The sequence below is a fragment of the Phaseolus vulgaris genome, chromosome 10 (assembly GCF_051622355.1).
Source record: "Phaseolus vulgaris cultivar YP4 chromosome 10, ASM5162235v1, whole genome shotgun sequence".
Lineage (NCBI taxonomy): Eukaryota > Viridiplantae > Streptophyta > Magnoliopsida > Fabales > Fabaceae > Phaseolus > Phaseolus vulgaris.
In genome coordinates, this window is record NC_143507.1 from 4,877,413 (window position 1) to 4,893,381 (window position 15,969).

Sequence of the window (15,969 nt, forward strand, 5' to 3'; positions counted from 1 at the left end):
AAGAGAAGCACACGGCTTGCTGAGGCTACAGGAAGCACACGTTATATTCCTAAGCCTTGTCTTTCTTTCTTTTTGTGATAGAGATAGAGCAGCTTTTAGAAAGTAAGGGTCTTCTTTGTGTTTAAAGGGAAGGGCTATGCAAAGTGCAACCAAGGTCACTCATGCCTTATTCTAAGCTAAAAAAATGGTTGTTAATCTTTTTCTTTTTTCTTTTTTTTTCTTGTATACGGGTTGGGATACCCCTAAAGTATCTCTTTAATTTATTTTATTCTTTGCCCAAAAAAAAAAATTTCGCAAAATCGCGAGTTTAAGCAAATTCACCGAGTTTACATGGACTCTATCAAGTCTAAGTTGTCTAGAATAAGTGAGAACGTCAACTCCGACGAGTTGACAAGTCAACTCCGACGAGTTGACAAGTCAACTCGCGAGTTTGATAACCATTGTTATTATTGTTATAATTTAGAAATGATTTTTTTGAATTTCATGTATAATTAGAATTGTTTATATATTGAATTGAATGTATAATTAGATTTGTTAATTGTTTAATTGCATGTATATTTATAATTCTTTGATACATGTTGGTATTGAGTCTGAGGGAGTTCGACCCTCAACAATTGTTCCCGTGTTAGAGTTTGCAGTTGGAAACCATGAGTTTAATATAATCATCGTTAATTAGTCTTTTAGAGACTAATTTAGAATCTAAAATATTAGTAACTAAAACTTTGGTAGCTAATTTAGATACCAATTTAGAAACTATTTTGTAATATTTTATTAATAATAGAAACCACATTAGATATCAATCATTTTTTAGTCTTTAAATTAGTATCTAATTTAGTCAATATAGTGACTAATTATTTTTGGTCTCTAAATTTGGTTACTATTTAATTATTTTCTGTTAGTGTAATTACTTGTAAATATTTGTTTGGAGTTTCCATTCATGAAGGGAATCAAGATGTCTATGGATTCTTGGATCCCTATTTCATTAATCCAACTGGACCGAAGAAAATTGAAACCCAAATATACATCACCAACACTTGGACTTCTTCCATCTTCCTCTCCCCCTTGAAGAGGATTTGTCCTCAAATCATACGCTTTTGCCTCTTCATATTCACTACCTGCAAAAGGTGTTAAATCAATAACATTGAAGGTAGTATGTACTCCATATTCCTCAGACAGGTCAATTTGATATGCATTATTATTGATTCTTTTGAGGACTTGAAAAGGACCATCTCCCCAGGGACTAAGCTTAAACTTCCTCTGATTATGGAATTTATCCTTTCTAAGGTGAAGCCAAACCCATTCTCCCTCTTCAAAAATCATCTCTCTATTCCCTTTATTGCTATGTTTCATGTATTTCTCTGTTTGTTGTTGTATTTTTAATCCTCTCATGCATTTTCTTTACAAATTCGGCTTTTGTTTTTTTTTTTATCAGCAATGAATAAATAAAATTAAAGGGGATACTTCAGGGGTATCCCAACCCATATACAGAAACCACAAAAGGACTACCAATCTCTCCTTTATGGTTGGAACAAAACAACCTTAAAGTGAGAAAAACATACCCAAAAAATACCCAATCAAGATAAACCCTGCTATCGAGGAGGATCCACTCGGGAAATCCCCATCTCATTGCTCTTATAAGGTTAACAGACATCTTTATCGAACCAGCACAAACCCGGCGATGTGTCTACCTCGGTAATTTTCAGTACCTGATCTTCCGTTCTTCGAATACGGCAATGATACACAACTTCACCGACCACTTCATGGAGATCGCCGCTTCATCGACCGGCGATCATGTTTACCTTTGCCTTCGGCGACCACCGACTAGCGCATGGAGATCGCCATTTCAAGTTTCGACGACCACCAGCTACGCACGCATGGAGATCGTCGTTTCCTCGACCGGCGATCATGTTTACCTTTGCCTTCGGCGACCACCGACTAGCGCATGGAGATCGCCATTTCAAGTTTCGACGACCACCAGCTACGCACGCATGGAGATCGCCGTTTCATCAACCGGCGATCATGTTTACCTTACTGATGGAGCTACGCACGCAAGAAGCTATGTATATATAACTTACTGATGGAAGAGTTCAGGGTGAAGAGTGTTTTGAGAGACATGAAACAAACTCTCTTGGGCTTGCAAATCTCTCTCTAATTCTCCAACAAAAGAAGGAAAAATCTGGGGCATTGCTACTGACAAAGATCTTTCTTGTTGGTGTAAAGCATTATTATTAACAAAGGGGTCCCCAAGATCAAATTCAAGCATAGGTCGCGACCTTTTGGTTGATGATACAGGAAGGTGAGCAGCATTTGAGACAATTTCATCAAAATCAAAACTAGTAGTTCCACCATTGGAGGTTGACATTCCAGGCTTTTGTACTTGATCCATCCGCAGCTACTTAATGGAGAAATCTTTTAATTGAGGGAGAAAGTTTCGTACTAAGACAAACAAGCAGCACCGCCATCAAGCATCCCCTCAACCCACAGAACCTCCTTCACCCTACCCTCTATACAGCCTTACACACTTAAGAGAACCTGACAGCGGCAGCAAAGAAGAATATTAACAATTTGCTCATCCACCTCCAGCCATTCCCCTGATACTACAATTCCCCTGTCGGTAAATCATGAATTGGCAGCACACAAGAGGATATAGACCACCGCAGGTTGCAGAACAAGCCACTAGTTTTGACAATTTCTTCCAACAAAGCACCGACTAGAACTCCACTGAAGGCTGCAGAAATCTGTGTTTTGAGCAGTCCCTACCAGTCATGCCCTTGATCCAGCTACCAAGATTGTTGGCACACTAACATGAACCACTGTAAAACCTTATTTTTGGACACCTAGAGTGCCAATCCACCTATAACACCGGGACCAAACTTGTTGTGCAACACCACATTCTAAAAAAAGATGTTGGGATGATTCCTCCGACAGATTGCAAAGAGCACAACGGGTTGATGTCACAAGCACACCTCTACTAACCAAATTGACTCTATTAGGAATTCTATCAATGAGGATTCTCCAAGCTGTTATCTGAACTCTAGGCATGGCTTTAGCTTGCCATAGAAGACTAAATACACTTTCCTTTGCAACTGAACATTAATGATTAGCCAACGTAGAGTATGCTGATTTTACCGAGAACATACCCATCTGGTCCCCTTTCCATACAAGTTGGTCGAAGGAATCCATACACAAAACTCCCGTTCTTAGTCTGGATAACATTTCTGCCTCTATATCCAATTCCCATTGAAACCTGTCCCTCCTCCAGTTCAGACTCCACCGCCAGCTATTCTCTTCCCATACTCCTACCTCCCCTACCCTTTTACCTTGGTCAAGTGACAAGGAAAAAAGTCTAGGATACACCTCTCTAAGACACTCATTTCCAAGCCACGGATCCTCCCACAACCTCACTACTGCTCCGTTACCTACTTTCCACCCAATGGCCTTTTGGAACCAACCTTCTTCCTCACCTACACCGCAGATTTTGGTGAGATCCTTCCACCACCATGATTGATATTTCGACCTAATCTGTAGGTTTTCTGCTACGGTGCCATATTTGGAAGAGATAATCTCTTTCCATTTGCCTTCTTCAGTACTCGTGAGTCTCCATCTCCATTTTGCCAGGAGAGCCACATTAAAGTTCTTCATTTCCTTCACCCCCAAACCTCCTATCTCTAGAGGCTTACACACATTTTCCCAGTTAACCCAAGAAATGGACTTTCTCTGTTTTCCCCAAGCCCATAGGAACTTCCTCTGAATACTACTGATTTTGTTGTACACTGCTACAGGGGCTTTGTAGATGGAGAGGTAAAACAAGGGGATGGAAGTGAACACCGATTTCAACAGACAGATTCGTCCTGCCATTGATAGAAATCTCCCTTTCCAAGAGTTAAGTTTGGCTTCGACCTTTTTGACTACCGGATCCCAGAACTGTATCTTCCTCGGATTACCACCCACCTCAACCCCCAGATATTGGAAGGGAAGCTTCATCCGTCTTGCAATTAAGAGTTTTAGCATAAGTGCTCAAAGCAAAGTCATCCACCTTAATCCCGGACAGTTTAGACTTGTGGAAATTCACTTTCAAGCCCGATACAACCTCGTAGCAACGAAGGATAGCCTTAATTGCAAAAATATTATCAAAGGTATCCTCACACATAAATAGTGTGTCATCAGCAAACTGTAGCAAACAACACTCGACCTTGTTTCTTCCCACCTTCAGACCCCTAAGGACATTCGTTCTCAACGCTTGTCTGGCTAGACCTGCTAACCCTTCAGCAACCACTAAGAACAGGAAAGGGGCCATTGGATCACCCTGTCTCAAACCCCTGGAGGGTTTGAATTCCTCCGTAGGGCTCCCATTCACCAACACAGATACTAACGACGAAACCAAGCACCCTTTAACCCACAAGATCCATTTGTCATGGAAGCCTAGCCTGTGGAGCATATCAAACAAGAAGCTCCATCTCACTGAGTAGTATGCCTTTTCGAAATCCACCTTGAAACACACCTCGCTTTTTCCATTTCTCTTTACATCCTCGAGGACCTCATTAGCCGTGACAACACTATCCAATAATCCTCTACCACAGATGAAGGCTGACTGGCATTCATCAATGATTAAAGGCATTATAGTCTTCATACGTCTTGACAAGACTTTAGTAATAATCTTATAGATTACTCCTACGAGAGAAATGGGTCTGAATTGGTCGAGCGAAGACGGATCTCTAACTTTGGGAATGAGCGCAATGAAGGAAGCATTGCAACCTTTCGGAAGAGAACCAGTGCTATGGAAAAGTTGTACTGCGGCCATAACATCCGCCTTAAGCACTTCCCAGCAATTCTTAATAAAGTTGAAGTTAAAACCATCCGGGCCTGGGCTTTTTGATCCTCCACATTCCCATACAGCACTCTTTACTTCTTTCTCGGTGAAGCTGTCAACCATTTTACTACTTACCCCCAAAGGCAACGACCTGAACTCCACTGAACCCAAATGCACACCAAAATCCTGCATAGCAAGAAATCTCTTCTCAAAGAGTAACTTTGCTTCCCTCCTTACAGCTTCTGGTTCCTCACACCACTCAGAATTAATCTCGACTCCTTTGACTTCATTCCTTAGCCTTCTCCATCGAATCGCGGAATGGAAGAACTTGGAGTTAATATCCCCATGTTTCAGCCAATTCACTCTAGCTTTTTGCCTGTAGATGGATTCCAACTTTCTATTTACCAACCCCAGTTGATTGAGCAAATCCATTCTTCTCAACCTCCCATCGTCCTCTAACGCATCAATGTCATCCTCCCTGTCTAATTCCTCAATTTCCATCACAATGCGCCTCTTATTAGATTCCACACAGCCAAACAGACTTTTGTTCCACTCCTTAAGATCAGCCTTTAGGAGTTTCAGCTTTTCTTTAAGAACGGAAATGCGATTACCTTCCACCTGATAAGAATCCCATTTATCCTTTATCATTGCAGTGAACCCCAGTTCCTTCAGCCATACATCAAGGGTTCTGAAAGGTTTGGGCCCCCAATCTTTAACGCATGATTTTAAGACTAAAGCACAGTGATCCGAGACGACTCTCTGTTGCACATATTGTTTGGATGCCGACCACAAATGAAGCCACTCTTCTGAGACTAGAAATCTATCCAATATGCTCTTTGTTGTGCCGTTCGCTTTGAACCAAGTGTACTTTTTCCCTACACTAGGAATGTCCAACCAACCATTTGTCTCAATAAAGTTATTAAACCCTAAGATCTCCTTCTTTTGGCTTGAATAACCACTAATCCCTTTCCTCTCCTCGGGCCTCCTTACAGCATTGAAATCGCCGCATAAGCACCAAGCCAGATTCTGATAGGATTGCTTGAATGACGTTAGAGCTTCCCACAAAAGAATTTTATCCTATAAGTTGCACGCTGCATAAACGTTTACCACCACACAATGGCATTTTGCTGCAAGGTGATTGCCCACTATAGCAATAAAGCCAGCCCCAACAACGTGACTTCCATACTCGAATGCTTCCTTGTTCCACATTGTTAACATGCTTCCTGCCCCGTTAATCCCTTCATGATGGACCCAACCAATGTTACAACTTCTCCACAAAAGAAAACATCTGGCATCTGAGAAAGAAGAAGTTTTCGTTTCCTGCAAACATAGAAAATCAGCACCCTCCTTAGACACAAGGTGATTCAAATACCTTGCTTTTGTCCCCCCTCCCAACCCTCTAATATTGAGACTAATTATAATCATAGTAACTCCTTCCCACTTCCCACCGAAGATGCCTCTTTGACACCCTTATCCCTTTCCTCTAGTCGATCCAGCTCTCCAACCAGATTCCCCTCACCCTCTGGGCATTCCAATCCGAGATTGCGTCCCAATTTCCAAATCCGGACTGATTATGCGTCCTTAACTTCCAGCTTCAACCGATCATTACAAAGGTGGATGTCTGTACTCGATTCCGCCAAGGCACATTGGCTAAGCCTAGAGGAAGAGTTTGCCCCAAGTTGGAATATTCCGACTCCCCCGTTCGACCTCCCCCTCGTTTGGGCTGTTTGCGTACCCAACCCTCGCATAGACCTTAGTCTACGGAATTCCGGTGACAACTTTCGGCCCACTTCTCCAGTAGAAACAACGTCGTGTTCCGCAGTTGGTTCTACATCGTTGGACGTCTTGCACCACTTAACACTTCCGCTCGATTGAGGGTCCGAGCTCCCTGTAGATGAACTCTCTCTCTCGCTACTATGGTGGACTGCATGGCATGGATTGACGTCAGACTCACTCACCTGCGCTTGCGACACGACACGGTGGTCCCCATCTTCATTTGTACAAGGATGAGTTGACGCAGCCATGGTAGCGATCCTTGCCTCCTCACAACGCATAGTCGTTTTTCCCCCCTTGCTACCTGACGTTGGGCCCCCTGAACTTACCTCTTTACTAACCATACCTCTCATTATAGATTGGGCCTCACCTTGCTTAGGCCCAGTAGGTAAGAGGTTGCGCCCATAGGCCCCTTCTACTAGGTTGGCCAGTGAATCCTGAGGGACTTTACATGCTTCATTGACTTGGCTAACTACATCTAAGGCTGCTCCTCCTTCAGACCCTCCCTTCACACGTTTTGCTATTTCAAGGAAAGAAGACCCACCTTTAGGCTGACACCCAAAATCGCTTGCAGCCTTATTCTCGAAAAACTTCCAATTAGCCGGTATCGGGGTTTGGGTCAGCCCCACCGCCTCGGAGTTCTCATCCCGCTGCAAACCGACGCCTCTGCCTTCATCTCCTTCATCGGACGACCTTCCAGAATGATACGTTTCCTCCACCACGGTATCCGACGACGAGATACTATCAGAAGATGCATAGTGATCATCGTGACATAAACATTCTCCTCTTTCTCTACTGGCTATCTCCTCTGCAATAACAATGTTATACACCTTCCCATTGATCCTGAACTCCTTCACTATATCCACTTTGCAAGCTTTACGTACCCTAACCTGCAAACGGGCGAACTCCAGGTTCTCCCACAATCTAGTAGACTCATCTGTCTTTACCAGAGATGCTACTTCTCCAACCACCTTCGCAAAACACTGTTCATTCCACAAGGTTAACGGGATCCCATAACACCTCACCCAGACTATTTTATGCTCTGCTACGTGAGACTCGGACCAGGGCTTAATATCATCAAAAAGGGAGATGAACCATTCATTATTAAGCTTGACGATATCCTCCATTCTTTCACCCTCTTTGGGTGTTAGAAGCACTAAATTATCACCCATAAATCTAAGCTTGATTCTGCTCATACCTCCCTTAACGAACTCTTCATTTAAAGTATCAAAGGACATGTCAGGGGACATCCATCCAACTGCACTCGAGACCAGCCACAGCGGCGCATTATGCCTTGTTTCAAGAGCAGGTCCAGTCCATCTACTTCTTGAATGCTTACGCACAACCTCAACATAGGATTGCTTAGGATTTTTGGACTCATCCTTCCGGACTGTTCTGTAACTACGCCAGACCACCTCCTCCTTAGACTTACCTTTAATGCTCCTGGCTGGAGGGCTATCATGTCTAGATGAACTTAGTTTTCCTTTCTGGACTTCAACCTCTGCTCTCCTATATTTTGGGAAGTTAACGTGCAGTTTCAAATTGCCAATATAGATCTGGTCCAGTTTCTTCTCCAGCTTGGCCTCATCTTGTACTGGGTAGAATCTCACAAAGCCGTATCTTCTTCCCCACCTATTCAGACGCCTGGAAATAAACACCTCTTTCACTCTAGCCCATTTTCTAAAGATCCTAAACATGTCGTACTGGCCATGGCTGTCAGGGAAATTCGAGAAAAAGAAGGTTGTAGTGCTTCCTTCCCTAGAGGTATTCGCCGACGACTTTATCTTGAGATCTGCCTCTCTTCTCCAGACTTCTTCCCTCCTCCCCCTCCACCTTTACCTCTCCCGCGGTCTCTACCCTCTTCTCTCATCCTTAAGCTATTCTTTTGTTTTAAAAATTATTTTTCATATACCATGGCGGTGATTGTGGTAACCGTTTGGATGGTGAACATGCGCAACAACGTTCGAAAGTCGGAGAAAGACGTGGAAGGCTTGAAGGATTGGCAGTACGAAGTTGTTCCGATCGATGGTGGTATTGGACCGGAGAGTTTCGCCTTCGATCCTGACGGCGAAGGACCCTACACCGGCGTTTCCGACGGTCGAATTATCAAATGGCAACGTTCACATAATCGTTGGGTCATTGGCACTTGCAGTTGCATAACAAGACATATGTTTAATTTTAAATTCGGCTTTTGTTACTCCTTCCTTATGCATAAATTCTTGTGGATTAGGTAGAGGTAACAAATCCAAAAGAGTAAGAGGATTAAATCCATACACAACCTCAAATGGAGAAATATTAGTAGTTTTATGAACTACTCTATTATATGCAAACTCAATATGAGGAAGGTACTCATCCCAAGATTTGTGGTTTCCCTTCACGATTGACCTAAGCATAATGGAAAGAGATCTATTTATAACTTTAGTTTTGTCCATCCGTTTGAGGATGACAAGAAGTTCAAAAGTTCAACTTAGTTCCTAGTTTTTCCCGGAGAGTTCTCCAGAAATGGCCACTAAATTTAGGATCTTTATTTGACACTATGGTCTTAGGCATTTCTTTAAAGAATAGCCTAGAGATGTTGTTAGCATCATCCACTTTATGGCAAAGTATAAAATGAGCCATCTTGCTAAACCTATCCACTACCATAAAGATGGAATCAAAACCTCTTTGTGTCCTAGGAAGTCTTAATATGAATCCATGCTTATATCTTCCCAAGGAGCACTTGCAAAAGGTAAAGGAGTGCAGAGTCCATGAGGCATTGTCTTAGACATTTTAAACATGAAATGCATCTATGACAATGTCTTTGAACATCTTTCCTCGTGTGTGGCCAAACGAATTTTCCTTTTAAAGGCTCAAGAGTTTTATCAACTCCAAAATGGCCCATGAGTTCTCCTTCATGTGATTCTTTTACAAGAAGTTTTCTATGTGTTCCTTGAGGTATACAAAGTTTTCCTTCTTTAAATAAGTACCACTCAGAAACATAAAAACCTCCTTGTGCTCTATGTTGGCACTTAACAAAAGTGGGTGCAAAATCTTGATCTTCTTTATAAAGTTTAGGTATGTTTTCAAATCCAAGAATTTGGGCCCCAAATTTAGAAAAGAGGGCATAGCTCCTTGATAGCATATTTGTATTGCCCTCATTGTATTTGATAACATATGGAAATTGCTCAAGAAATTCTATCCACTTCGCATGTCTTTTGTTCAACTTGTGTTGACCCTTCAAATATTTCAAAGACTCATGATCACTATGTATAACAAATTCTTTTGAGACTAGATAGTGTTCCCAAGTCTGCAGGGCCCTCACAAGTGCATAGAGCTCTTTGTCATAGATAGGGTAGTTGAGGACTAGACCATGAAGTTTTTCACTAAAATATGCAATTGGGTGCCCACCTTGCAACAACACAACACATATTCCTACTCCCGATGCATCACACTCTAGCTCAAAAGTTTTTGAAAATTTGGTAAAGCTAGAATGAGTGCATTAGTGAGTTGAGCTTTCAACATTTGAAAGGCTTGCTCATGCTTCTCCGTCCAACAAAATGGAGTGTCTTTCTTCACTAACTTATTGAGTGGTGAAGCTAGACTTGAGAAGTTAGGAACAAATCTCCTATAAAAACTTGTTAAGCCATGAAAACTCCTAACATCTCCTACACTTTGTGGGGTTTGTCACTCTTGGATGGCTTTTATTTTCTCGGTGCCAACATGTACCCCATTTTTGTTGACTATAAAACCTAAAAACATTACACTATCTACACAAAAGTGGATTTATCTATTGTAACAAACAAACTATTGTTCCTAAGCACTAAGAGAACCTCCCTAAGGTGACTTAGGTGAGTAATAAATTTGGGAATGTAATATAATCATAATGGTTTGACAAATCTCTAATTCATACTACAAAACATCATGCAAAATTTCAGATTTTTCTGACAAGTGTATGCATGAGAACTAAAACCTCAAAATACTTGAAATACCTAAATAATACTTAAAAAATAAAAAAGAATAGTAAACGATAAATTTTTGGACCCCAATTGTTACCTCGTTTCGAGCAACTTCCATTTTTTACGCGTTTCAATCTGATTTCTATATAAAAAATTATGGTCGTTTAAAGTTTCTTCATGCTAATTTTTGCCAACTCCAAATTTATCACTCTTCTCCTCAACTAATTATTATATAGTACGATGTTTATATTATACTCATTCTCATCCTATATATGAACATGATAATCAAAATAATGTATTATAAAGAGGATATGACTGTATATTTTAATATTAATTAAGTTACTAATTACCTTCTAATTTAACTCATTTAGATAATTCTCCTATTTATATGAAAAATATATTAAACCGTGTATATCTGTAAAATAAATTATTGTAAACACCAGAAAATATAAGTATCGAATATAATTATAAAAGTATCAGGACATAAGTATAATTAAGTTTGTGCTAATTATATGTCTTATCTAGTTCTAACACTCATATTTTGTATGGATAAGTTGTCAACATACATATACATAATTTGTATCTTAGAACTACGTTATAAAAATAAAGATTATAGAAAATTAATATAATTTTTTTAAATTACCTAATAAATTAAAATTAAAGGTATTTTTAATAATTTAAAAGGACGAAAATGAGTATTAAAAAAAATATGGGGATGTGACGCATATTTAACTAAAAAAAATTAATATTATCAATATTCATACTCAATTCAATCAAGGAGGGGAATCTCGTCAAAATTGTAATAGATTTATTTTTCAACCCTATATCTTTTCCCATTAAAATATTATCATAATGTGTCAACATCAATGTAGTAAATTGATATTGCAAAAATTATTTTTTTATCATTATATTTAAAAATTATGTTTATTTGGTTCTTATATATTTATTATAGTATTGACATGGTAATATTTTAGTGGAATAACTAACATTCTTAATTTAAAATAAAAAAAATTAGCATTAATATAGAAAATAATTCTCTACTTAAGCATCTACCGAAAATATCAAGGAGTAGAGAGAATTTGTAAATGAATCATGTTACTAATGGTGTGGTTAGGGGTTCTCATGTCCTGTTGCTTGAATATATTTCCTGTTGGAGTATGAAAGAGTTTATTGATAGTTTCTCTACTTTTCTTGATATTCAAACTACTTTGATTGCTGAGTTTTATGAAGTTATACATGCCATTGAAGAAGCTAAAAAAATGGGTCTTACTAGTTTATGACTTGAATGTGATTCTGCCTTGGTTTGTGTTACATTTACTGTTAGGACTAATGTTCTTTGGATTCTTCATAATAGGTGAAACACTTGCCTTGATTACTATGAGAAAATCAGGTTTATGATTTCTCATATTTTTTGTGAAGTGAATGCGCGAATGCAGTGTTGACAAGCTTGCTAACTTAAAGTTTATTCATATAGAACAATTTCATTTGTATAATAGATTTCCATTTAGTATTTTCTTAGAATTTGTTATTAATAAGTACAAATTATCTAAGTATCGCTTTTCTTAGATTTTTTAATATATGGATTTTGGTATAGTCCCCCATATTTGCTTATATTGTTTGTTTCATGTGATGGTAGATGATTGTTGATACTTGAGGTGTCAACCTAGTTGAGATATCAAATCTCATAATAATACCTAACATGAAAACTTTATAAAAAATAAATAAAAGAAAAAATTAGAAAAAAAAATCAAACATAAAAGAATTATAGCTCAATTAAAGTGTTAATAAACTTCAATATACATTTATACATAATTTATTATGAATATATATTACAACTCAAAATTTCTCTCTAGATGAACTCTTCCTCAACTATCACAATTCTTATTATGTTAATACAATTAACAACTCTCAATTAATAATAATGATTGATAAAAGTTTCTTTTTTTACAGCATAACTAATTTTCGTTAAACACAACTAAACTAACGGAAAAGATATGTAAATTGTGCTTCTTACGAGTAAGCTAAAACGTTATTTTAGATGACTTAAAAATTAAGAAAAACTAAACATTCTACAAAAACTATTCGTATTAATAATAGAACATATACTAAATAAATCTAAAGCAGTTAGATGGTTTAGAAACCTTAACAATATTCACAATTAAGACAAAATGAACATATTTTTTAAATATTAAAAATTAAAAAACATTTAAATTTTTTAAAATATCAGTTTGAATGTATTAAATTTCTGAGCTAAAAAAAATTGTATGACTAATTTTGCACATGAATCGAGAGGGAGACATATTGTTTTGTTGGTTTATTGTTGTGGGCACAAATTGGGGAGCCATCAATGTCAATGGGGTTAGGTAGAATCTAGAATTTAATTAAAAATGTTTCGAAAGCTTTGGAAGCCCTTTTCGTAAGCAGTGTGTGTGTTTTTGGAAGTTCATCTTCTCCACTTGTTGGATCCATGAATACCTCAACGATGTGTTTCTTTGTCCACCATTCCTTATATATGAAACATCATCAACTACTTGCCATAATTTACTAATGCTTCACCTCTATATGTTCTTATTTAACCTTTGTAAATTTTTTATTTCTAAAAATATCTTTATGTAATATTTTGGATTAAGTAATTATTAACTTTTGAATTACATAATTTAATTTTTATTTTCATATTACATTATTAGCTTCTGGATATCCAGAGAAGTTATTATCAAAATTAACAGTTTTTCTGAGTTTTTTTTATCGAAAGTTTTTTAGTTACTGAGTTTATGGTGTTATTTTTACTATTGAAGAAGCTGATAAAGTTGGTTATAATTCTTTGAGTGACTCTCACTAATGCATTTTTAAGATAGTATTGTGTTAATAAATGGAATAATTATCTTAGTTTTAAAAGAATTTCTTTTAAAAAATATCACATAGAAGATAATTTATACTTTCTTTATAGATATGATTTTGTCGGACACTCCTCTTAAATGATGTGTCGGTGTCTGATACTCATATGACACATGTAGGACACGTATCCGTGAAGTGTCCAATTCAAAAATTATTTGTTAGATTTCTGACAATTCTAGTACAGTTCTAACACAATTTTAAAAAGAAAAAATACATTAATTTTCTAAAAATTCAAACTTTATTGTATAAATTGTTATTATGATTATAAAAATAAGAAACAAATCATTGTGAACCAGTCATGGAAAACATAGTTCTGCTCCAAAAAATAATTTGGAACATTCTGGTGAACATAAATCTTTATTGTCAATTTATATACTTCATAATTATATAATATATATAGATCTGTGTCCCCGTGTCCTACATTTTAGAGATTTTACATATCTCCGTCACAGTAGGTTGTCTTTTAGTTTATTTTTAGATTTTTTTCCATAATAATAGATATAGTTATTGTTTTCTTTATTAGAATTTTAGTCTTTTACTTTTTTATTTCTTAGACTTAGTACTTCAGACTTATTTATATTGTTTTTTACTCTTTTATTTCTTTTAATAATATATTTTCACGACAGATAACGATTGTTGAAATCCTGGATCATAGCTAACAAGTCTACTATGACGAGCCCAACTAATTAATGATGGACCTAACTAAACAAAGAGAGTTTTATACTATATTTATTGACCTACTACCTAAATCTCGAAGTTCTTATATTCTTGCACACCCAACTCTAAACACCACCGACAGATAGATTTGGTTCTGAGAGACTATTCTATAATGGCAATGGTTGGTTTTGGAGAATTCCTTTTGGCATTTCTTCTTTTCGTCTTAATCTACTACTGGAGGCTCAACAGGCACGCTCAAATCACCAACTGGCCTGTGCTTGGCATGCTACCTGGACTCTTGCTCAATGTGTCCATCATCTTCGATTATCTAACTATGCTTTTGAAACACCATGGAGGCAATTTCATGTTTAAAGGCCCTTGGCTATCAAACATGAACGTATTCTTCACCAGCGACCCTATGAATGTGCAACACATTACAAGCACAAAGTTTGAAAACTACGGCAAGGGAGATGACTTTAGAGAGATCTTTGAAGTTCTGGGAGATGGGATTTTCAGGTCTGATTCCCAACTATGGAAGTATAATAGAAGTATTCTTCATTCAACTTTTAAGCAGGTTAGTTTTCAGTTGTTTATTCACAAAACAATCAACAACAAGATTGAGAGTTGTCTGCTTCCATTTCTCGATCATGCATGCAAACAAGGAATGGAAGTGGACCTACAAGAAGCTTTCCAAAGGTTAACCTTTGACGTCATTTGTTCAATAGTTTTAGGATTTGATCCTACTTGCCTTTCGATTGATTTTCCAGAAGTTGCATGTGAGAGAGCCTTCACTGAATATGAGGAGGCTCTTCTCTACAGACATGTCTTGCCAAGATGTTTATGGAAGCTGCTTCACTGGCTTCAACTTGGAAAAGAGAGGAAGACCAAAGAAAACCAGGAAATTGTTGACAAAATGTTGTATAAAGAAATCGCATCTAAGTCCAAAGTGCAAGGCCAAAGCATCGGCAATAGCACACCAGAAGAGGAGCCACGATTTAGCTTGCTAGATGTTCTTATAAGTGAAGTAGGAAAGGGAAAACTCGATGACAAGTTTCTGAGAGACACAGCAATAAATCTCCTTGCAGCAGGAAGAGATACCATTAGTGCATGTCTCACATGGTTTTTCTGGTTGGTGGCAACACACCCATCTGTGGAATCTAAGATTCTGGAAGAGATCCGAGAAAAATTACCGGCAAGAGAAGGTAATGGGAAGGATTTAGGTGTGGAATGGCTTAGCCAGTTAACCTACCTCCATGCCGCAATAAGTGAGACATTAAGGCTTTATCCTCCAGTACCACTTGAGCACAAGTGTGCCTTAAAATCTGATTTTCTTCCTAGTGGTCACTTCATTAAGTCAAATGCCATGATAGTATATTCTCTATACAGCATGGGAAGGGCAGAGGAAATATGGGGTGAAGATTGCTTGAAATTTAGACCAGAGAGGTGGATCTCCAATAGAAGAGGGATTATTCACATACCCTCTTACAAATTCATTGCATTCAATGCAGGACCAAGAAGTTGTTTGGGTAAAGACATCAGCTACACCGAGATAAAGATGATTGCTGCTGCTATACTGTGGAATTATCGCATTCAATTGGTGGAAGGACAGGCTATATCCCCAGGAGTTTCCGTTGTCCTTCATATGAAACATGGCCTGAAGGTGACATTGACAAAAAGAAGCATCTGAGATAAAGTAATCTTAGTTTATAATAACTGATTGTGTTCACCTTCTATATGTAAGGTTTGTAGTAATGTTGAAATTTAATAATTTGTATTGTGTTCCCACCACAACAGCGCACTACTATTGCGGTGAAACACAAGTTTACATAACTCTTCATAATGTTTGAGACTCATGCTGTCCTTCCCAAACCGAAAGACTCCCCACAGTTTTTCCCTCCT

At 38.0% G+C, this 15,969-nt stretch overlaps 1 protein-coding gene across 1 annotated transcript; it reads left to right on the top strand.

The window, feature by feature from the left end:
* Nucleotides 1-14,169: 14,169 nt before the first annotated feature.
* LOC137819745 (alkane hydroxylase MAH1) lies at nucleotides 14,170-15,890 on the top strand. The gene has a single exon (XM_068623713.2). The coding sequence runs from the start codon at nucleotides 14,243-14,245 to the stop codon at nucleotides 15,755-15,757; it is 1,515 nt and encodes a 504-aa protein (XP_068479814.1). The 5' UTR covers nucleotides 14,170-14,242; the 3' UTR covers nucleotides 15,758-15,890.
* The last annotated feature ends 79 nt before the right edge of the window (nucleotides 15,891-15,969 follow it).